Source organism: Hemiscyllium ocellatum, chromosome 30 (genome assembly GCF_020745735.1).
Source record: "Hemiscyllium ocellatum isolate sHemOce1 chromosome 30, sHemOce1.pat.X.cur, whole genome shotgun sequence".
In the NCBI taxonomy this organism is placed as follows: Eukaryota; Metazoa; Chordata; class Chondrichthyes; order Orectolobiformes; family Hemiscylliidae; genus Hemiscyllium; species Hemiscyllium ocellatum.
Window position 1 is genome coordinate 40,535,317 of NC_083430.1, and position 23,097 is coordinate 40,558,413.

General features: G+C 42.1%; 1 protein-coding gene across 1 annotated transcript in view; it reads right to left on the reverse strand.

Annotated features, from left to right (window-relative positions):
• Positions 1–378: 378 nt before the first annotated feature.
• Positions 379–23,097, reverse strand: part of LOC132830033 (orexin receptor type 2-like) — a 42,138-nt gene continuing 19,419 nt past the window's right edge. The window contains exons 3-8 of the mRNA XM_060847495.1: positions 22,188–22,366; positions 19,905–20,148; positions 8,840–8,955; positions 4,790–5,004; positions 4,381–4,499; positions 379–726 (exon numbers count right to left, since the gene is read on the reverse strand). Coding sequence (XP_060703478.1) covers positions 623–726; positions 4,381–4,499; positions 4,790–5,004; positions 8,840–8,955; positions 19,905–20,148; positions 22,188–22,366 — 977 coding nt within the window. The 3' untranslated portion in view covers positions 379–622. The remainder of the gene's footprint in view (positions 727–4,380; positions 4,500–4,789; positions 5,005–8,839; positions 8,956–19,904; positions 20,149–22,187; positions 22,367–23,097) is intronic.

Below are 23,097 nucleotides of genomic sequence, written 5' to 3' on the forward strand. Positions count from 1 at the left end.
CACCTTCCAAACCCATGACTACTTCCATTTAGAAGGAAAAGGGCTGCAGATCCATGGGAACACCACCCCCTGCAAGTTCCCCTCCAAGCCACTCACCAGCCTGATTTGAAAATACATTGCCGTTCCTTCACTGTCGCTGGTCAAAATTCTGGAATTCCCTCCCTAATGGTATTGTGGGGGTTTACCTACACCAAGTGGATTGCAGTGATTCAGAAGGGCAGCTTACCACTACCTTCTTAAAGGGGGACTAGGGGCAATCAATCAATGCTGACCCAGCCAGCGATGCCCATACCCCATGAATTAATTTTGAAAAATCACTGTTCAATGGCGAGATTCTGAATTCACCATTTTAGGCTGGAGGACAAAACCACAACAAAGTTTCTCGATGTTGAGATAATTTTTATCCCACTTTTCTCATCATTGCCACACCACATCAAGGAGGGGAAATTTCCATCCACACTTTCTATTGATACTGACTGGTGATCAGGTAGAGTAAGTTCTATATGATCAATCTCCTATGATCTTCTATTTAGATGTACCGTGGGGTTAGAGGTGACTGGAATTGGGTGATCAATGACAAAATGCTCAGAAAATGTGTGTGCAGTGCTGACCTGGTTAGTCTTCATTTTCGGCTTCTTGAACTTGCTTGGTCTTTGAAGTTCTTATGCGAATGAACTCCAGCGAAACAGCAGGAAAATGCAGCCTTAAATTCTTGGCGAAACTTTCCTAAAACGAGAAACAGTTCATCTGGCTAAGGTTTCTCTCAGAGCGTACTGTAGGGTTTGAACATTTTCACTTACCATTAACTCATTTGATCCTTCCTTTGTTTCACTTCTGTTGGTGATGTTTGAAGGTGACGGATACTGCTACTAATGTAACTCAGCCTATTGGGGTTAAATGATTTTCACACTATGTCTTCTTCATCAGTAAATAAGATTCAGCAGCACAATTACATGTTGTCCTCCAGATTTTTGAATTGCGAGAGAGCATTTTGTGGTGAGTAGCACTAGTACAAAATATTGGTGCTGATAATATCAAGGTGCATTGGTTAAAGTCTGCTCAGTTTGCTTATGTATACTGGTTCTAAATTGGTTACAAAATCTAATGACAAGATTGATTCTAAAATAAAATTGACTAAATTCTTGATAATTTGATTAACAGAAGAAAATACTTCAATGAAATTGTGTAGCATTATTTTTAAAAACATTTTGCATTTATATATCATCCTTCACAACTCAGAACACCCCAAAACACTTCACAGTCAATAAATTCTTTTGGAGTATATTTGCTGTTAGAAAAGTGAAGAAATTTGTGCATAGCAAACTCCCACAAATAGTAATGCAGCAACAGCAAGAACCTGCAGTAACCTGTTTATTTAGTGATGCTAATTCAGGGATAAATATTAGCAGGACTCCAGGGATAACTCCCTTCCTCTTCAAAACAGTGCACAAGATGTTTTACATTTCTTTGAATCAGTGAGGGGCACCTTGCTTTAACATCTCAGCCAAAAAAATGGCACTTTTTTGTCAAATTGTGCAGCACTGCCAGGGTTTCAGTCAACATTTTAGTGTTCACATCTCTGGACTGCACTTGAAACCACAACCTTCTTATTCAGAGGTGCGAGAGCAACCAACTTAGCCACAGCTGACACCCTCTCACTGAAAAGCTGTGCCTTTTCAGTGACAATGACACTGACACAAAATGAAAATTCTTGTTAGATTTGAGTGAGATTCCAGGGAAGAGTCTTCTTGTAACCCTCAGCTATTCTGTGTAATGTAGCTACGTTTGAATAAAATATTTAGAATTCAAAACTATTTGTTGTGAAAATAGGTGTTCTGTTGTTTCCCTGAGATAGCCCATTTCTCGTGTTGACTGTGTTCAAAACATCTCTTCCTGTACTCACTCACTCCACCTGACCACGAATGGTCGAAATCTGGATGCAGTCTTGTTTAAGCACCGAAGCTCAGAAACGCAGTGATGATTTCTGAATCTTTGTTATGAGCTTAGAAATATGTTGGAATTTTGTATAGAAAATTTCATTTTTAAACAGTATTCTTATTTAACTGCACACAGAAATGGGCAACAATTGTAAAGCCTTATCTTGGGAAGTAATGCTATTGCCAAATGTCCTATTTACTGTTCCTGGGCGTTATTGAATGTTTTCCTTTATGCCACTGTAAAATAACATGAAACTGTGATCAGAGGTCCCACTCAGGTATGCCCCCAAGAGCTACATTCCCTCTTTCCAGCTCAGATACAATTCATATAATTGTTTCTGTTTTGGAGATCTGCTTTGATAAGAACATGTATTACTGACTTGGATTAGGAAGTTTGCAGATGACACAAAAATAAATGGGAAGACAAGAGGTGAGGATGGCACAGAGTCTGCAGAAGGATATAGACAGGTTATGTGAATGGTCAAAAACATGGCAGATCAAGCACACTGTGGGGAAATGTGAGGTTAAATACTATCACAGGAAGAACGGAGGAACTGAGTATTATTTCAATGGAGAAGGGCTGCAGAAAGCTACAATTCAGAGGGATTCGGGAGTCCTCAACCATGAATCACATCGTAATAGTGAAGAGAAGTGAATTATTGGCTTTTATTTCAAAGAGGTGGAGTATAGAAGTAGGGAGGTTTAGCTAAAACTATCCAAGATACGAGTTAGATCACAGCTGGAATTCTGTGAACAGTTTGATGCCTTTATCCAAGGAAAGATATACTAGCACTGGAGGCAGTCCAGAGAAGGTTCATTAGGGATACCAGGAATGGAAGGTCTTATGAGGAGAGGTCGTGCAGGTTGGAATGTATTGCACTTACTGGAGCTTAGAAGAATGAGTGGTAACATTATTAAAACATACAATAGAGGACTTCACAGGGTAGATGCAGAAAGGTTGCTTCCCATGTGTGAAAGCGTAGGACTAGAGGGAATAATCTCAGAGATGAGGCTCCAAATTTGAGACAGCGATGAGGGTGGGTTTCTTCTTTGAGAGGGTAGCGAATCTGAGGAATAATTTCCCACAGAGGGCTGTTGAGACAGGGCCATTAAGTCTGTTAAAGGCTGGGAGAGGCAGACTTTTAATCAGTTAAGGGCATCAAGGATTATGGGGAAAGGGCAGGAAAGTAGAGTTGAGAAATATCAGATCAGCCATGATCTCATTGAATGGTGGGGTTGATGGGCTGAATGGTCTATTTCTGCTCTTATCACTTAAGGTCTTATGGTCTTATTAACATGATATAAGATGCCCTATCATTCAACAGGATCACAGCAGATCTTTGACATCAATCCAAGCTCTTCCTTCCTTGATCTTCACCTCATTTAAATCTCTTGGTGTCCAAAAGGCTGTCAATCACAGTCTTGAATACATTCAATGACTGAGCACCACATCCTTCTGGACTAGAGAATTTAAAAGATTCACTACCATCTGACTGAATGAATTTCTCCACTCTCAGTGTAAAATGATTTATCCATTGCACTGAAGTTATGGTACCAGTTCTAACCTCTTATTTTTGCTGCTGCTCTGTCTCACTTCCTAATATTTTCTCCAGGTCACATGGAAGCCATGACCAAGTTGGAAGGCATATCTTCACGTTGGAACCAACCCCTTTTGTGTTTCATGGTGGGCAGGGAACAAACCTTCCTTTGCTTAAATCTTCCCTGTGGCAGCATGGTGGAGGTTAGCAGCTCAGCATAGCCCAAGAACAAACTTCTGTTCCATTGCTGTGTGCTGACTTACTGGTTGGATCCATCACTGTTGGGTACCCCCATTCGCTCTGGACACTAAATATTTTCCCATCCTTTAGAAATGTGATTACAAATGAAATCACAAACATAACTCCTTATAACTATCTTCAATACAATATGGTGGAAGATTATGGTGCCAATTTGCTTTCTTGTTGTTGACTCTGTTTCAACCAACTGTCTTAGCCAGATTGGTTAGTTCAGTTGGCTGTTTTGCAATGCAGAGTGGGTGCCAACAACGTGATTTCAATTCCTACATTGGCTGACACTAACATGAAGGATTCTCCTTCTCAACCTCTCCCCTCACCTGAGGTATGGTGGCCCTCAGGTTAAACACCTGACAGTCTTCTCTGTCTCTTTAATGGCAATGTTACGACAATGGCAACTTTATCTTGCTGTGTGAGGAAAACTGGTGGTAGTGAATTGACAAATAAGGAAAATTACCATTGTCAAAAATTAATATTGAAGGTATTCAGTTAAAATTGTCTGCTTTAATCTTTCTTCTTTGTAAGATTGTAATCTTTTTGCTGGTATCAGTACCAAGAGCTGTAGATATATCATTGAAAATTAGTATTACGTTCTTGGAACAATAATGCTCTTCCTTGATCTCTTAAAAACCCAGGCTATAAAAACTCACCACTTAAAAAGTTGTAGATGATGGGGTTGGCAGCACTGTTTGCATAAACAAGCCAGTGAGAGAAAGTGAACCAGGCGTAGATAGTATCCCTGTCAGAGTGTTCAAACATTCCAAAGACCCTGAAAAGCAAATGCATTTAAACACATTGATTTTTATATATTGGTTAACCACCCATTTGCTACTTTTTCCAATATGATCCAATTCTCCAATTTTGTGGGCTCTCCATTCCCAGGCCTCCATGTGACCACTGGCCCTGTGGAGTTTGTGCTGATTTCGGAGCAGACTCTTCAATCAATGGAGGATCCACAAAACTCACTTACAGCTTGGACATACGTAGACCATAAGGAGTCTACCACAATGTTCCTCCTCCGGTGTGTGACAGAACACAGGTGAATAATGCTTGACTCACCTCTTCAAAATATTGAGGATACTGATGGGGAGGTAGCACAATGCAAATACTAGCAGCATCACCATTAGCATGCGAGCGGTCTTTCTCCGTCCTCTCATCTGCTTTATCTCAGCAGCGAATGTCCTCTGTGATGGGCCATCTTGTGAGTGAGTTGAACAAAGTGCTGAGCGGGGCTTCCACTTACACGTAAGTGGAACTGATGATGTTCCCGGGATCTGAGGAAACAATATAAGACGACATTTCTGAGCGTGATTGTTTTAAAAGATTACAAGTCGTAGCACTCAGCCATGTGCATCAAACGGGTACCAACTTGGATTGGATGAATTTCTGGAGATTTAATCACATGACCTTCCATAGTGTCATAGAGCTGAACAGCACAGAAACAGTCCCTTCGGTCCAACTCATCCATGCTGACCAGACATCCTATTTCAATCTAGTCCCATTCGCCAGCATATGGCTCATATCCTTCTGAACACTTCCTATTCATATACCCATCCAGATGCCTTTAAGTGTTGCAGTTGTACCAGCCTCCACCTCCCCTGACAGCTCATTCCATATAGGCACCACCCTCTGTGTGAAGCATTTCCCCTTACATCCCTTTAAAATCTTTCCCCTCTCACCCTAAACTTATGCTCTCTCGTTTTGGACTCCCCATCCTGGGGAAAAGACCTTGACTCTATCCAAGCCCCTCATGATTTATAAACATCTATAAGGTCACCCCTCAGCTTTCAATGGTCTGGGAAAATAGGCCCAGTCTATTAGCCTCTTCCTATAGCTCAAACCTTCCAATCCTGGCAACATCCTTGTAAATCTTTTCTGAACTCTTTCAAGTTTCACAACATTCTTCTTCCCCTATTTCCAACCATTGTTTTACTCACTCATGGGATGAGGGCGTAGCTGGCCAGACCAGCATTTATTGCCCACCCTAATTACCCAGAGGTAGTTGAGAATTAATGACATTGCTTGGGTGTGGAGTGTGTAGGCCAGACTGGGTAAGGATGGCAGTCTCCTTCCTTAAAGGGAACCTGGTGGGTGTTATTCTAACAGTTGACAATGGATTCATGGTCATCATTAGACCCTTATTTCCAGATTTAAAAAAAAAATTGAATTTGCCTTTGATGCCCAGTCCTTCAAGTATGGGAGCTGGGACATTATGTTGATATTGTACAGGACCTTGGTGAGGCATCTTCTGGAATACTGTGTCCAGTTCTAGACCATAAGACCATAAGAAATAGGATTGGAAGTAAGGCCATTTGGCCCATCGAGTTCACTCCGCCATTCGATTATGGCTGACGGGCATTTCAACGCCACTCTCTCTGTATCCCTTAATTCCTTGCGAGATTAAGAATTTATCAATCTCTGCCTTGAAGACACTTAACGTCCCGGCCTCCACTGCACCCTGTGCAATGAATTCCACAGGCCCACCACTCTCTGGCTGAAGAAATGTCTCCTCTAATTCTAAGGCTGTGCCCGCGAGTCCTAGTAACCCTGCCTGATGGAAACAAATATTACACCATCTTCTGTAGTGGGATTCAAACCCGGGTGCCAAGAACATTGACTGGGTCACTGATTGAACAGTCTAGTGACAGTACCTCTAGGCCATTGACTCTCCATAATAAACAAAGACCACAATTAAAAAAAATAAATTTTGTTTTAAAACCCCTCTGACCTTCCTCCAAGGTTGCCCACAGGATGAAGGGATTAATCTTTCATTCTCGGAAAATCTTGGACAATCCCAGAATCCCAATGCCACATGGATCCCAAAACTGAACTTTGGCTGTGCTGAATTTTTGGGAATGCTGGCATCCTGAATGTTACATAACGGTACGCTTGATAGGATTTATATAAATGATTTAGATGAGAATAAAAAAGGCACAGTTAGTAAGTTTTCAAATGACACCAAAATTGGTGGAACAGTGGACAGTAAAGAAGGTTATCTAAGATTATAAAGAGATCTTGATCAAAATTGATCAATGGGCTGAGGAGTGGCAGATAGAATTTAATTTGAATAAATGAAAATAATAGCATTTTGGTAAAACCATCAAGGGCAGGACTTCTACAATTAAAAGTAGGGCCTTGCGAGTCCTGGGATTTAGGTACATAATTCTTTGAAGTTTGCACCACATATAGACAGGTTGTTTAAGAAGGAGTTTAACATGTTTGCCTTTGATGCCCAGTCCTTCAAGTATGGGAGCTGGGACATAATGTTGATATTGTACAGGACCTTGGTGAGGCATCTTCTGGAATACTGTGTCCAGTTCTAGTCTCCCTTTTATAGAGAAGATATTATTAAGCTGGAGAGGATTCAGAAGAGATTTATCAGGATGTTGTCGGGAACCGAGGGTTTGAGTTATAAAGGAGAGACTGGATAAGCTGGGTCTTTTTTACAATGGAGCATAGGAGGTTGAGGGATGACCTTATTGAGGTTTATAAAATGATGTACATGAATAAGAAATGTTTGCAGAGATATGGGCCAAGCACAGGCAGGTGGGACTAATTAAATTTGGGATTATGGTTGGCAGGGACTGGTTGGACCGAAGGGTTTGTTTCTGTGCTGTACAACTCTATGGTGTCCACAGGAACCAGAGAAATGCCAAAGCAGGCACCACCCCACAGCAGCAATTAGCACTTTATGCAAGGGTAAGAAAAGAAAATGCAAATCAAAGTACAGCATCAGAGAGAAATGGGGATTTTTAAAAATGTGAGCTTTTGGGTAACAACCAGGAATAACAAAATCAATGATTTGATCAATTTTAATATGTTTTCTTTTGACAATTTTTATTAAAGTTGGATTCTCAAAAAGAATATATGCACGTAATAGTTTACATCATCATTGAACACAAGAATATTCCATGTAATCAGGCATTTAAATATCTCTTTTATAAAGGAGGAGAAAGTGAGGACTGCTGCTGCTGCTGGAGAATCAGAATCGAGAGTGTGGTGCTGGAAAAATTCAGCAGGTCAGGCAATATCCGAGGAGCAGGAGACTCGATGTTACAGGCATAAGCCCTTCATCAGGAATACACTTTATAAAGTCAACTATTGGATGGTGTTTGTAGGAAGACACTTCACTGCTTTTCCTCACATTAATAACGGAAAGTAGTCCATTTACAGACACTGGGGGAGTGGCTTTTACTTTTTATTCCCTAATACAACTCATTTATGTCTTTACTATCCATCTCCATGTAGCCTTTTTCCCATTAGGAAACAAATCATTTGCATTTTACTTGTTAATTCCAAATGTGACTGATAACTCTACTGGTATTGCTGCAAGTTACTCTGAATACTCAAATTCCAGTGCTCCCCTGTCCCCCTTCTGTCCAAACTCTGATTCATCCAAGTACTTTCTACTCATTTCCTAACCAGCATCAAGTCCTAATGACCCCCTTCTACAATTGGCACATATACCCTCAGCTACCTCAGCCCTATCATCTCCAATTCCCTCTGTAAAGATTTTCTTGTCTTCCCAAATGGCCAGAGCCACAGGAATGGGACGTTTGAGGGTTTTTTCGGGCTGGAGGAAGTTGAGCAGAACTTGTGATTGTTGAGCCTAGAGGTGATGGACACGGGTTGAGTTGAAGGTAAAGGTGGACGTGTCATAGAGGCACAAGTTTTTGATCAAACTTTTAGACACTGTTTTTAATATCTCTTTCTATGGATAGCCACGCATTTTTATTGGCAATACTGTTGTGAAATGCTTGGAAATGTTTTGCTGTTGGTAAAAAGCAACGTATAAAATAAAGGTTGTGACTCTTACAAAAACCTTTGGTATGTTACTAACCTGATTTATTCACTTGAGTAAATGGCTGTTTTTAAAAAGATTTTTGACATCAATGCATTTTATCAAATAAACATAACAGAATCAGTGATCAAGACTTAACATCTTTTATACAAACATAGTTTTCTTATTCAGTATTTTTATGAAATGTACGCATCATTGTACTTTTTCACAGTTTACACCAGTTTTCATTACAGTACAAAGGAAGTTATGTATTCTTTTATTTGTAGATGTTAAGTTTTTGCCTTTCCAAAGGCTGCTCATGCACTTACCTGTTTACACCAAAGCTTTCTAAATATTTGAAAGTATGCCAGAAACATCAAAGATAGGGGAGCCACGTAGGTCACTACACAAAAGCAAACATGGTAAACCTTAGGGTAGACATCATCTGGAAAAGGGAAATAAAGATACAGGATTTAGAGTTAGTTAGTATTGCCCAAAAGGAACTCTTTACTTCCATCAGTTGTTGCTTCCTCTTTCAGTCTACAGAGGCTTCACATAAACCTAAACTTCTTAATGGATATGATCTTCACTACTCTTTTCAGCCTTGATGGTGTCCTGAACCTACACTGCACTACATGCCTTGACTTTTCATGAAAGATCTCAATAACAAAATTATTTTCCCTGTTCAGGTTAGGAACTGGAATCCTGCCCGACTGCTAAACGGAGCCAGGTTGAATTAAGGCATTCAAGAGGTAATTGCATTACTATCTGACCACGAATACATATAGCAAGGAGCACAAAGTGAATGGCGCATCTGGAGAACCAGCTGAATGATGGGCTGAATGGCCTCTTTCTGATATCAGCAGACAAGCAATCAAGGACCTGCACTTGGTTTCCGACAGAACATTTTATCCAATGTGGCAATATTTATTTTGTCTACCGAGAGATAAGAAACCAGGTGTGTCTAATGTGAGTTTGAAGAATCCAACAGACATTTATTGCAACCACCTTTTCTGGATATGCGTTTCATTTTCAGGTACATTGGTGTCTGGGCTAACAGTAAGTTATTATGTTACATCAGAGTAGCCTGCTTCCGGTAGGTTATCATGCATCAAGTGATTTGAGATAAGATGGAGCCTGAGATGTTTGTATGAATCATAGAATCCCTACAGTGTGGAAGCAGGCCATTTAGCCCTTTGAATTCACACCAACCATCTGAACAGCATCCCAGGCAGGCCCATCCCCCCCTACCTTATCCCTGTAGCTCTGTTCTTCCCATGACTAATCCACCTAGTCTGCACATCCCTGGACACTACAGGGCAATTTAGCATGGCCAATCCATCGATCCTGCACAGCTTTGGACCATGGGAGAAAACCAGAGCACCCAGCAGAAGCCCACACAGACACAGGGAGAATGTGCAAACTCTACACAGACACCCAAGGCTGGAATCGAACCCAGGTCCCTGCTACTGTGAGGCAGCAGTGCTAACCACTGAGCCACCGTGCCACCCCAAATCTTAGGGCTCATGTGATGTTGCTGTGCTGATATCATGAGTATTAATCTTAAAAATATCCTGACATAGAATGACCCTTCTAAGCTGAATGAATGTGGTTATGGGAGCTGTTGGGAAGCCCTGGGTTCAACAATTGCCATATAGGTTCTGTTTCTGGTAGCTCCTGCCACATATGGATCTCAAAGTGTCATGTAGCAGGAGAAAATGATTAGCAGGAGCATTGCTGAGGTACTGACTGTGAGAGAAAACACTGCATGGAATTGGTGTGGAATTATGATAAAGTACGATACTTCACTATAACATGTACCTTGAAGAGGGTACGATGAGTTGATGAATGATGATATATTCTACTACCATTTCATTTATAAAATACTTGTCCTTCAACATATATTAGATTAAAACATTACATTGTTTGACAAGACTGCTCTGACAGTACTTTCATAGCGGACTGATCTAAAGTCTAAGCCTGCTAAAGCATGCCTTAATACAATGCTAATCCTTTGAGGAATCAGTAATGCTGAATTCGGAACTTTATTCTCCTGAAGGCGTTCTCTATTCAGTTTTTTTTTGTTTCATGCGAATAAAAGCACTAATTAATAATCACAATTGAAATGGTGGTTTGTGAGGAGAATGGAAAACGTTACACTGGTGCAGTATGAGGTGCTCTTCGGACATTGAGATGAAGTTGTGCAGTTGGGGCAGAGTCCAGAGTTCAGGGGCTTTCAATATTCAGGTGCTTCTGCCAATCCTGATCAGCAACTTTTGGACAGTGACACTGAGAAAGTGTTTCAATTCCCATCATTAACATTCTTTGACCTTACAGAGGTTTATAAAATCATTAAGAGCATAGACAAGGTGAATAGTAAGAGTCTTTTCCACAAGATGAAAGTGAGGACCGCAGATGTGCAAGAGTCACAGTGGAAAAGTGTAGTGCTGGAAAAGCACAGCCGGTCAGGCAGCATCCGAGGAGCAGGAGAGTCGATGTTTCGTGCATAAGCCCTGCATCAGGAACATTTGAAACATCGACTCTCCTGCTCCTCGGATGCTTCCGGACCTGCTGTGCTTTTCCAGCACCACACTTTTTGACTTTTCCCTAAGGGGGGGGGGGGCGCGGTTCAAAACTAGGGGTGATAATTTTAAGGTGAGAGACGAAAGATTTGAGAAGAACATGAGGGGCAACATTTTGGCACAGAGAGTGGTTCATGTGTGCAATGAAATACCAATGTTTAAAAGACATTTGGGGGGGATCCAAGATGGCGGCGACCCAGCAAGACTGAGTCCACAGTGCTCTACCCAAAACTTGGGCAAAGTGGGCTATCCACCCCCACCACACTCACTAAACCATTTATAATAGTTGTTAACCTTAAATAGTTACCTATTAGTACATTTAAATAGTCTAATACTAGCTGGAAAATGAGTAAAGGGAAGGGAACAGGCGGCTCTAAGAAAGCAGGGACCCCTCCCCCACCCTCTCCCTCTTCAGCTGCAACAAATGTGTCTTCAGCTACTTCAGGAGATTTACCAATGAAGATGAGCTTTGAGGAGATGTTTGCCAGGTGGGAGGCGAAGATTGATGCTTTTATCGATGAGTATCGGCAGAGCAGAGAAGCACTATCAGCCGAGCTGCAGAAGCAGGGCAGAGACATTCAGGAATTGGAGTGCCGAGTCAGAGAGGTGGAGTCGAAGGCCGCAGCTTCAGAGACTGCGATAAAATCGGCAGCCGACCACGTCCGTTTTCTCGAGAATCGAGTCCAGAACCTAGAAAACCACATTGATGACCTCGAAAATCGATGTCGTAGAAAAAAATTCGGTTGTTGGGCCTGCCCGAGCAGGAAGAGGGAGGTCAGCTGACAGCATTCTTAGAGCATTGGCTGCCACAACTGTTAAATCTGCATAATGGATCAGGCCAGGTAAGGGTAGAATGGGCCTACCGGGTCACAGTACGTGGGCCTGGCTCAACCCAGCGCCCACGCCCAGTTCTGTTCCAGCTGCAGAGATATAGGGAGAGGCAGATGCTCCTGGAAGCCTCAAGAAATCTGGGAAAAGATCCCCAAGCTATGACCCACAAAGGATCCAGGATCATGCTGTTCCAGGACTTCTCCCCAGCTTTGGTCCGAAAGAGAAAGGCATTCGATGAGGCGAAGAAGCGTTTAAGGGACTTAAATATTCAGTACTCCTTACGATATAGAACATAGAACATAGAACATAGAAGGATACAGCGCAGTACAGGCCCTTCGGCCCTCGATGTTGCGCCGACCGAATCCTACCTAACCTATACTAGCCCAATAACTTCCAAATGCCTATCCAGTGCCCACTTAAATGACCATAAAGAAGGAGAGTTCACCACTGATACGGGCAGGGCATTCCATGAACTCACAACCCGCTGTGTGAAGAATCTACCCCTAACATCTGTCCTATACCTACCACCCCTTAATTTAAAGCTATGTCCCCTAGTAACACCTGACTCCATTAGCGGTAAAATCCAGCGACGCTATGCCTTAGCCACGAAGGATCCATATATAACTTCGGATCACCGGAGAAGGCTAAGGAATTCTTGGACTCTCTTAAATAAACTGTAAGAGATTGTGGACGCTGGTCTGCCTTTCCCATTATTTTGGTTTACATCCCTTCATCTTTTCTTATCTTTCCCCCTGTGTGTATGTGTGTATTATATATATATATAATGTTGGGGCGTTTGGTTAATGTTGATGGGGAGAGGTGGTTACCTTATTCTATTTTACTTCTGTTTTTAGGAGCGGGGTTGTTTTTCTTTCCCCTGTTATTTTGTGGTATTATATTTAAGTATTACATGTTGAGATTGTAATCTTATAGTTATATATGGTATTAATATTCCCAAATATATTTAGGTGTGGGTGGGGGTGGGGTGTTCACTGTTAACTCTAGCTTTATATTATATTTGAATTCTCCTCATTTTATTGAGGAACACCTGGGTCAAGGGTGGGGCACTGGTTGGAAGAGGGTAAGATGGACTGTGGGAGAGGAAGTGACGCTCCCTGGGAACAAGGGAGAAAATCTCCAATTCGGAATGTTTTATATCTTTTATACTTAGAAAGAGTTTTTTGTTATATTGTTTTGAGTATATCAGAGAGTCTTTACTTTTGTAAATCTTGTATGCTCCATGCTCGGGATGTTCTAGATAGGGTTTCCCCTCCCGAGGGGTCTCGGATCTGTCCAGATGATTATGGCTGAACAGTCGGTTAAGTGGTGCACCTGGAATGTCAGGGGGAGTAATTCGCCAGTTAAAAGGAAGAAAATATTATCAAATCTTAAGAAGGAGAGAGTTGATATAGCTCTCCTACAGGAGACACACCTGTCGGATAAAGAACACTTAAAATTACGACAGGGCGGATTTGATCAGGCCTTTTTTTCCTCTTTTAATTCAAAAAGCAGGGGAGTCGTTATCCTTGTCCGGAAGAACTTCCCTTTGAAAATTCTAAATCAGATAAAAGACGAATCTGGACGATATATTTTGATTAAAGCCCTCATAAATGGAGAGGAATATGGGATCTTAAATGTGTACTGCCCCCCGGCACACCCCTTTAAATTCATAACGGAAGCTTTTTCAAAACTGATGGCCTTTGGTGCCCGTCATACAATTATAGGGGGAGACTTTAATTGTATTATGGATCCGGAAATAGACAGGATTCCCAAGAGTGCCGCTGGAGTATCTCCCAGATCTAGACAACTGGCGGACCTGAATAAAGAATTAGGATTGGTAGATGTATGGAGATGTCTCCATCCACAGGGTAGAGATTTTTCTTTCTACTCTAATCCACATAAATGTCACACAAGAATTGATATGTTTTTTGCCCCATCGAATTTTCTAAATTCTATAGCAACCTGTAAAATAGGTACTATAGCAATCTCTGACCATGCCGCTGTATACATGGAAACTAAGGTAAAGAACAATGGGACATCCGCTCGGCATTGGCGTATGGACCCCTTCCTGATAAAAGATAGCAAATTTTTAAAGTACTTCTCCCAAGAACTTAAAACTTTTTTAGAAATTAATACTGGTACGGCTAGCAATCCGTCAATGATGTGGGAGACCATCAAAGCTTATGCACGAGGTTTGATCATCTCCTATTCAGCGACCCAGAGGAAAATGAAGGGAGAGCAACAGCGTCTGCTCGAAGCTCGCCTAAAAGCAGCCGAAACAGCATACGCTGATAGACCTTCTATCACAAAATTGCAGAGGATTACAGCTCTTAGGACAGCTTTAAACACCGCGCTTACTCAAATGGCTAAAAGGGAAATATTATTTGCGAAACAAAGATTATATGAATATGGCGACAAACCGGGTAGATACTTAGCATTTCTTGCAAAGAAAAAGAAAGCCCCTCAAACTATTCCGACCATCAAGGAAAGTACAGGTACCCTGACTCATGATCATAAAAAGATCAATGCGACCTTTAAAGAATTTTATTCTGAACTATATAGATCGCAGGATTGTGAAGATAGGATTAGGAGGATGCAGTCATTTTTAAAAAAATTTGACCTTCCCGGGCCTGACTCCGGAACAGGTGTCGGCCCTAAATACCCCTTTAACAGTCCAAGAAATACTTGAGGCAATTAGGCAACTTCAGAGCGGAAAAGCACCGGGCCCGGATGGTTTTCAAGCTGAATTCTATAAAGAATTTATAGGAATATTGGTTGACCCACTTATGGATATGTATAATTTTGCGCATAGTCAGGTCTGTCTCCCACCCACGCTGAAAGAAGCAAATATTTCTCTTATCCTCAAAAAAGGAAAAGACCCAGAAGATTGTGCATCTTACAGACCAATATCCTTACTAAATATAGACTTTAAAATTCTCTCAAAAATGTTAGCACTAAGACTAGAAAGGGTACTGCCATATATTATAAAGGAGGACCAGACGGGATTTATTAAGGGCCGCAGATCATCCAATAATATCAGAAGGGTCTTGAATATGATCCAAGCCTGTCATCAGGGAAAGATACCAGGAGTAGTAATTTCATTGGATGCGGAAAAGGCATTTGATAGGGTTGAATGGTCATATTTATTTTACACATTGGAAAGGTTTGGCGTTGGACAGGTGTTTACCAAATGGGTCTCAACATTGTATAATGACCCCAACGCAGCTGTTATTACTAATGGGTTAAGATCGGATGGCTTCAGTGTGGGTAGGGGCTGCCGTCAAGGATGTCCTCTCTCACCATTGTTGTTTACACTGATAATCGAACCATTAGCAGAAGCCATCCGGACTGATCCTAATATAACGGCCCCGAGGATTGGTACAGGTAAACACAAAATTACCCTCTATGCAGATGACGTTCTCTTATTCCTCAGTAATCCTTTAATGTCAGTGCCTCGTCTAATTCAAGTTATTAATACATTTAGTGCATTCTCAGGCTATAAAATTAATTTTTCAAAATCGGAAGCCATGCCAATGGGTGGTCTGGCTATGATACCCCACTTAATGGACGGATCCCCTTTTCCCTTCCGTTGGTCCCTGGAGGGCTTCTTATATTTAGGTATTTTTATCACGCCAGTATTTGATCAGCTGTATAGGGCTAATTTTGTACAATTAATGGAAAGGATAAGGCAGGATCTCCAGCGATGGAGAGACCTTCCGACTTCCTGGCTAGGGAGAATAGCATTAATTAAAATGAATGTTCTGCCCCGTCTCTTATATCCTATGAGAATGCTCCCGCTGATGCTGCCAAGGCTAGCCCTACGTAAATTATATGGCTGGTTGGGCTCCTTTATTTGGAACCATAGACGGCCCCTTATTAAGCTGAAGAAGCTACAGCTTCCACAGGCAAGGGGAGGACTGGACTTCCCAGACTTTAGGAAATATCAGTTAATCTCCCTACTAAGTTACATAGCTGATTGGGTTTCATCTGATCCACAATCAATTTGGCTGGATATCGAAGCCTCCCAAGTAAAATACCCACTTATTAACCATTTATTTTCACATAAGAGGAAAATCATTACAGACCACTGTAAAAATCCCATAATATTAAACACAATTAAGGCCTGGAATATAATGCGGCAAAATGAGGGTAACTCACATAAAACATCCCCCCATGCACCAATAGTAGGCGCATGGGGATTCCAACCGGGGATTACAGATGCCACCTTTAAACTCTGGAGATCCAGGGGCATCTCATGCTTAGGGGACCTATTTAAAGATGGGATCCTGATGTCCTTTGAGCAGCTGCGTCTGAAATTCGGAATACCTAATGGGGATCTCTTTCGATACTTCCAAGTTCGAGATTATATACAGAGGAAGACTACATTAATAGATAGTCTTTATAAATCAGACAGAGAACGTAATGTCTTACGACCAGCGGGGACATCCTCCGTTAGTACTATATACCATTTGCTACATGATGGAGTCTCAGGAGACATGGATGACCTGCTTAAAACATGGGAGCAGGACTTGGGGCTAGAAATCTCTGAGGATATGTGGAATGACATTTGGGAAAATGCTAGAAGAATTGCTATCTGTAACAGAACTCAGGCTATCCAACTAAAGATACTTCATAGGGCCCATATAGCTCCGGCTCGACTGGCAAAATTTAAGGCAAGAGCATCTCCAATGTGTCCCAAATGCAAAATAGAGGTGGGTACTCTTGCACATCGTCTGTGGACTTGTCAGAAAATCCGCAGATACTGGACTAAAGTGGCAAATACCCTGACAGAAATGTTAGGAACGGAAATTAGGGTGGACCCTGTATCTCTCCTTTTGGGCTTTTCGAACCTCTCATCTCTGGATATGCATGGGAAGAGACTATTTTCTATTCTCTCTTTCTGTGCAAGGAAAAATATTTTGGTGAACTGGGTGGCTGAGGGCTCCCCTGGACTTTCAAATTGGCACAGATTAATTATGGAATATATCCCCCTTGACTTCCTCACAAATATGGTGCACCGAAAGACTGAATTATTTTATAAAATATGGCAGCCCTTTTTGAATTATATAAATGCAGATATTTCGGCTATCCTAACAAGGGCTTTTATTTAGTGAAGATTTCAGACCGGGCTGCTCCGGGGCCCCTTGGGAGAGGAATCCTGCGCGAATACGGGTTTTATTATATTTGATGTTTATACATTCCGAGCATGTAAGAGACTTAGGTATACACTCTGGTTAGTTATAGGTTAGATTAGTAGAAAGTTGAGTGTTTTTTTTCTTTCTTTTTTCGTTTCTTTTTTTTTCTCTTTTTGTTTTCTTTCTTTCTCTTTTCTTTGTTAAATTATGACTATTGTATATATGATTTAATTGTACATCAATGTTTGTATTTGAGAGTTTTGTTTATTTTTGTAAATTTGCAAAAATGTTAAATTTCAATAAAAATATCTACAAAAAAAAAGACATTTGGATAGGTATGGAGGGATGTGGGCTAAATGCAGGTACGTGGGACTAGTTTGGTTTGGGAACATGGTTGGTATAGATGAGTTCAACCGAAGGGTCTGTTTAAGATCGGAAGACCAGAAAAAATAGGAATTGAAGGCCATTCGACTCATCAAGTCCACTCCGCCATTCAATTTTGGCAGATGGGCATTTCAATGCCACTTACCCGCATTCTCCTTGTCCCTTAATTCCTTGCAAGATTAAGAATTTATCAATCTCTGAAGACATTTAACATCTGGCCTCACTGTGCTCAGTGAGTTCCACAGGCCCACCACTCTCTGGTTGAAGAAATGTCTTCTCATTTCTGTTCTAAATGGACCCCCTCTAATTCTAAGGCTGGGTCCACCAGTCCTAGTATCCCCACCTGACGGAAAGAATTTCTCAGCATCCCTTCTTTCTAAGCCATGTTCCCATGCTGTATGACTCTATAATGAAATTAAGCTACTCATTGGAAAACACACATATATTAGTTTTCTTCTCAGCTTGCAAGATTCATAAACGCCTTTCCTGCATTTCTCCTTCAGTTGAAAAGTGAATTTTCAATGAAAATGGTTCATTTGGGACCATGTTTAATTATTTAACACACTTTGAAATAGTGCCAATCTCTCATTGTCGTCAATGTAAACTTGACTTACTGCTCATTTAAAATATTTATGAATAAGAGGAATTATTTCTAACATTTATTCTCAGTGTAAGTTTCTGAATGTATTGTACCATTTTACTTCCGCACTTAACCTCCAGCAATCGAGTGATTTATAACAACTGTTCTAATGTACTATGTTTGAATTAGATGCTTCTTAGCTTTGTAAAACTCTATTTCAAATGCAAGTTTGATGATGCCTCAATATCTATGGTGAGATGGAGCAGCTCTCTGTATCTGCTGGGGCATTGTCACAGATGATGGTTATTTGGATACTCAGAGTGGACACCCAATAGTTACAGATACACAGCAAATGCGCCAAATACCCTGCCCAGTGAAAAGCTGTATTAGGATGACTTGGGGGTATGGGTAGGGTGTGGGTATTGGGGGGAGGGGCGGTGGGGTGTGGAGGTGTTGGCGGAAGGGACACACCCAAAGGCCATCATCAGACTGTTTGGGCCCAGCCTCCGCATGCCAAGCAGCCTCTCCTCGCTAGGTCCAAAAATACTGGTTCTAGCAGGCATGTGCCAGCCTGAACTCCTATTGTAGCTCAGAAATGCCCTTGACAGTGCCCAGAGCTGGGTTGTAATGGAACAGGGATGCTCCCAAGAAATGGCCATCCCTGCAAATGAGATTTTGGCATTTATTGCTAAAGGAATAGATTATAAAAGTAAGGGAGTGTTGCTGCAACCGTACAAGGCCATTCCTTGAGACTATTCCTCGAGTATTGCATACAGTTTTGGTCCCGTTAGCTAAGGAGGGATGTAGCTGTACTGGAGGGGGTTCAGAGAACGTTCGCTGGATTGATTCCGGAGGTGAGGGGTTTGTTTTATGAAGAAAGATTGAGCAGCTTAGACTTGTCTTTCTGGAGTTTATAAGAATAAAAGAATATCTAATTGAGGTATATAAATGCTACAGGGGTTAGACAAAATAGACGCAGAAAAAGTACTTCCTCCTGTGGGGAAATAGAGGTAGTGTTGGACGCTGCTGCAATTACATCACTTAGAAGGCATCTGGATGGGTATGTGAATAGGAAGGGTTTAGAGTGAAATGGGCCACGTGCTGACAAATGAGATTAGATTAGGTAAGGATGTCCGGTCGGCATGGGCAAGTTGGACTGAAGGGTCTGTTTCCATGCTGTACATCTCTACGACTCTGTGACTCTAAGAGGTCATGGTTTTAGGCTAAGGGGCAGTAGATTTAAAACAGAGATGAGGAGAAATATTTCTTTCTAAGGGTTGTGAATCTGTGGAATTCACCACCTCAGAGTGCAGTGAATGCTGGGGCGTGGATGCGATAGACAGATTTGTAATGAGTGATAGATTGAAGGGCTATGGAGAGTGGACAGGAAAGTAGAGTTGAAGCTGAGAGGAGATCAGCCATGACAGTATTAAATGGTGGTTCAGGTTCGAGCGGCTGACCTACACCTGCTCCCAGTTCTTAATGTCCGTCCCTGGAATATGAATGCTTTCAGAACAAGATGAAGCCCAAAGTACTGACACATTGCCCAGTCTGAGCTCCCGTTCCGGGAATACAGCAAAGATTTGTGCTACCCACATAGGAAGACCACAACAGTTGCCATGTGGTGAAATCTTTCAATCAAACTAAATAAAGCAACCTTTCATCACTCAGTGCAGGTAATTTTTATATATTGCTCAAAGTTTGGGTCTTTTTTTTAAACCACAGGATAGCAAGGAGGATGAAAGAAGACGCTCATTTTAGTGTGGGTTACTTGGACAGGAGGTAATGACTTATTAAAACATATGTTTCCCTTCCGAATGAGCAGAAGTCGAGATAATTGTACTGTAGCACAACGCGGTCCAACTTTATAAGCTGCACTCACCTCCCCACTGCTCATCACAGACTGTAAAAAGGAGGGTTTTGTTGGCTAATTCAGGAATGACACTGCTCTGCTCCATGACAACAGCTTGAGGAATCATGATCACCAAGGATATGATCCAAATTACAACGATGCTGTTCCTTGCCCTGCTGGCTGTGCTTTTAAACAATAAGGGGTGGCAAATTGCATACCATCGATCGAGAGCTATGAAGCCGAGAGTCAGTACTGACACAGACACCGACACTGTCTGCAAAAAGAAAAGGCTTTGTTAGAACTGAACCAAAACACCATGGCGGGGTCAATCTGAGATATTCTGCAAAGAATCTTTATATAAAAAGGAATGAGATATGATTTTAAGTGGCACCCTTATTTTTGAAAACTAAATTTGATGCAAATTGGTTTCAGGTGTACATCTCTATGATTATTTTTCCCAGGCCTTCGTGAAGCTGATAAATTTCCTCCATTTACAGTCAGATGAACTTAGAACTTCTGTGTCGGAGTGATAGAAGGCCCAAGTCCAGGTCCCACCTGGTCCAGAGGAGTGTCTGAACCGGTTGATATTAAACATAGACAGTCAGATGATAGGTTGAGTACCGAATGAAAGTTTTTTAAAGTCACACCTATCTATTTGGTTTGGGCAGCCTCAGGCCTGAGTTACTTCGAGTTGATCTTAAAGAGTGGACACATTTTCAGAATAAAGGTTAAAAAAAACTGCAAGACGTTTAAAGATGTCATTGGCTGGATATCTTTCATTGTCATGTTGTGTCACAGTTCTGACAGTCCATTAAGGGGTTCAAATCTCCACCCTGGTTTACAGTCACACTCTCATTGGAAGAGTTTTCCAAGCAGTTGTTTAGAATCCTGAGAGAGCAGTGTGCTGAAAGGGACAGACGGTCCTTCCTCACAACAACCCTGCTGTAAACTCAGCACGAGGGAGGGGAATCTCCAGAATATGGGGCAGATATAATTGTGACAAAGATACACCCCCTCAGTATCTCTGTCCCCCTCCTCCAGCCCCTACACCCCCTCCCTATCTCGGTCCCCTCCTCCAGCCAACTCACTACAGCCCTGCTCCCCCCTCAGATGATTGTCTAACCGGAGGGTCATCACGTCTCAAGTGAAGGGGGACATTGAGAATGAGAGTCCTTCATGGTAACCTCAGCCTGTGCAGGAACTGACCTCACACTGAGTTGTAGAGTCATAGAGATGTGCAGCATGGAAACAAACTTTTCGGTCCAACCCGTCCATGCCGACCAGATATCCCAACCCAATCTTGTCCCACCTGCCAGCACCCCGCCCACATCCCCCAAACCCTTCCTATTCATATACCCATCCAGGTGCCTCTTAAATGTTGCAATTGTACCAGCCTCCACCACGTCCGCCGGCAGCTCATTCCAAACACATACCACCCTCTGCGTGTAAAAGTTGCCCCTTAGGTCTCTTTTATATCTTTCCCCTCTCACCCTAAACCTATGCCCTCTAGTTCTGGAATCCCCGACCCCAGGGAAAATACTTTGGCTATTTATCCCATCCATGCCCCACATAATTTTGTAAACCTCTATAAGGTCATCTCCTCAGACTCTGCGCTCCAGGGAAAACAACCCCAGCCTGTTCAGCCTCTCCTTGTAGCTCAGATCCTCCAACCCTGGCAACAACCTTGTAAATCTTTTCTGAACCCTTTCAAGTTTCACAACATTTTTCCGATAGAAAGGAGACCAGAATTGCATGCAATATTCCAACAGTGGCCTAATCAATGTCCTGTACAGCCGCAACATGACCTCACAACTCCTGTACCAATACTCTGACCATTAAAGGAAAGCATACCAAACGTCTTCTTCACTATTCATTGCTGACCTCACTATGCATTACAAACCAGCCATCCAGCCAACTGAGCTAACTGACTTATGGCCTGGACCAGATGTTAGGGGAGTAGAAAGAATTAAAAAAAAGGGAAAACTAGTGGTGATTGGAATTTATTTTTACATAGCTATGTGATGGGCAAATAATGTTCAATTAAAGTTGGAAATCTTAAATAGAAGCTGCACAATATAGGCATATTCATGTGAAGGTCTTTTCTGTAAACACCAAAAAACTGCGGATAAAGCAAATCAGAAACAAAAGTAAAAATTATTAGAAAACTGATGTGTGGCAGCAGCTGTGGAGAGAAGTCATTGTTGTTACGTTCATTTCTGTGTTGTTTTAATGAAAGTTTTACTTCGAGTGGGTAAATGTCTCGGTCATTTCAAGCGAGGGATAAATGGTGAAATAGCTGGGAGATGGTCATACCTGTAAATAGGGTATCACTTTGCAGAAGGTTTGACCGAAAAACCAGGTTTCAGTAATATCCACCAGCAGGCTGGCAGGAAGGCAGATAGCAATGACCAGAATGTCTGCCAGGGACAGATTTACAATGAAGTAGTTTGTCACAGTCTGCATGTGGTGGTTCTTCCACACTGCGAAGCACACTGCAACACAGACAGACAGAATGAGAGTGACATTAGGTTCTGTTAAACAATCCCGTCCAAAATATGAATCAGACACTAATTGGCTTATTTAGCATTTCTTGGAATTTAGAGTTTCTGGGTTCTTTTCACATAGCTTTCTCATTAATTTGACTGTGGGTGGAACAAAATGCCTTCTCACTTTGATGGCTGGGGGCACTTATTTGGGCAGGTGGGTGATGGCTGGCAGAGAGCCTCATACTGCCTCTGTGTCGAGGGATATGAGCCAAGTGCTGGCAAATGGGACTGGACTAGATTAGGTTAGGGTTGGGCTCTGATGTACCCTATTTCCCTCTATGCTGAGCCCTGGCATTGAATCATATCATAGAATCTCTAACGTGTCGGAAGGAATCATTCAGCCCGTCAAGTCTGCACCAAACTTCCGGGTGGCATCCCACCCAGACCCTATCCCGTTGACCCTGCATATTTCATGGCTGACTCACCAGGCCTGCAGGTCCCTGGACATTGTGGACGTTTTGACATGGCTGATCCATCCTTGGACTGTGGCAGGAACCCGGAGGAAACCCACTCAGACAATATCTGTGTGGAGGGAGTTTGCACGGTCACCTAAGGCTGGAATGGAACCCAGTTCCCTGATGCTGTGAGGTAGCAATGCTAATCACTGAGCCACCAGGTATTGTGTGCTTTGAAAAGAAGTCAGCAACAGAAATGGGAATATCTATCAACCTGCTGCC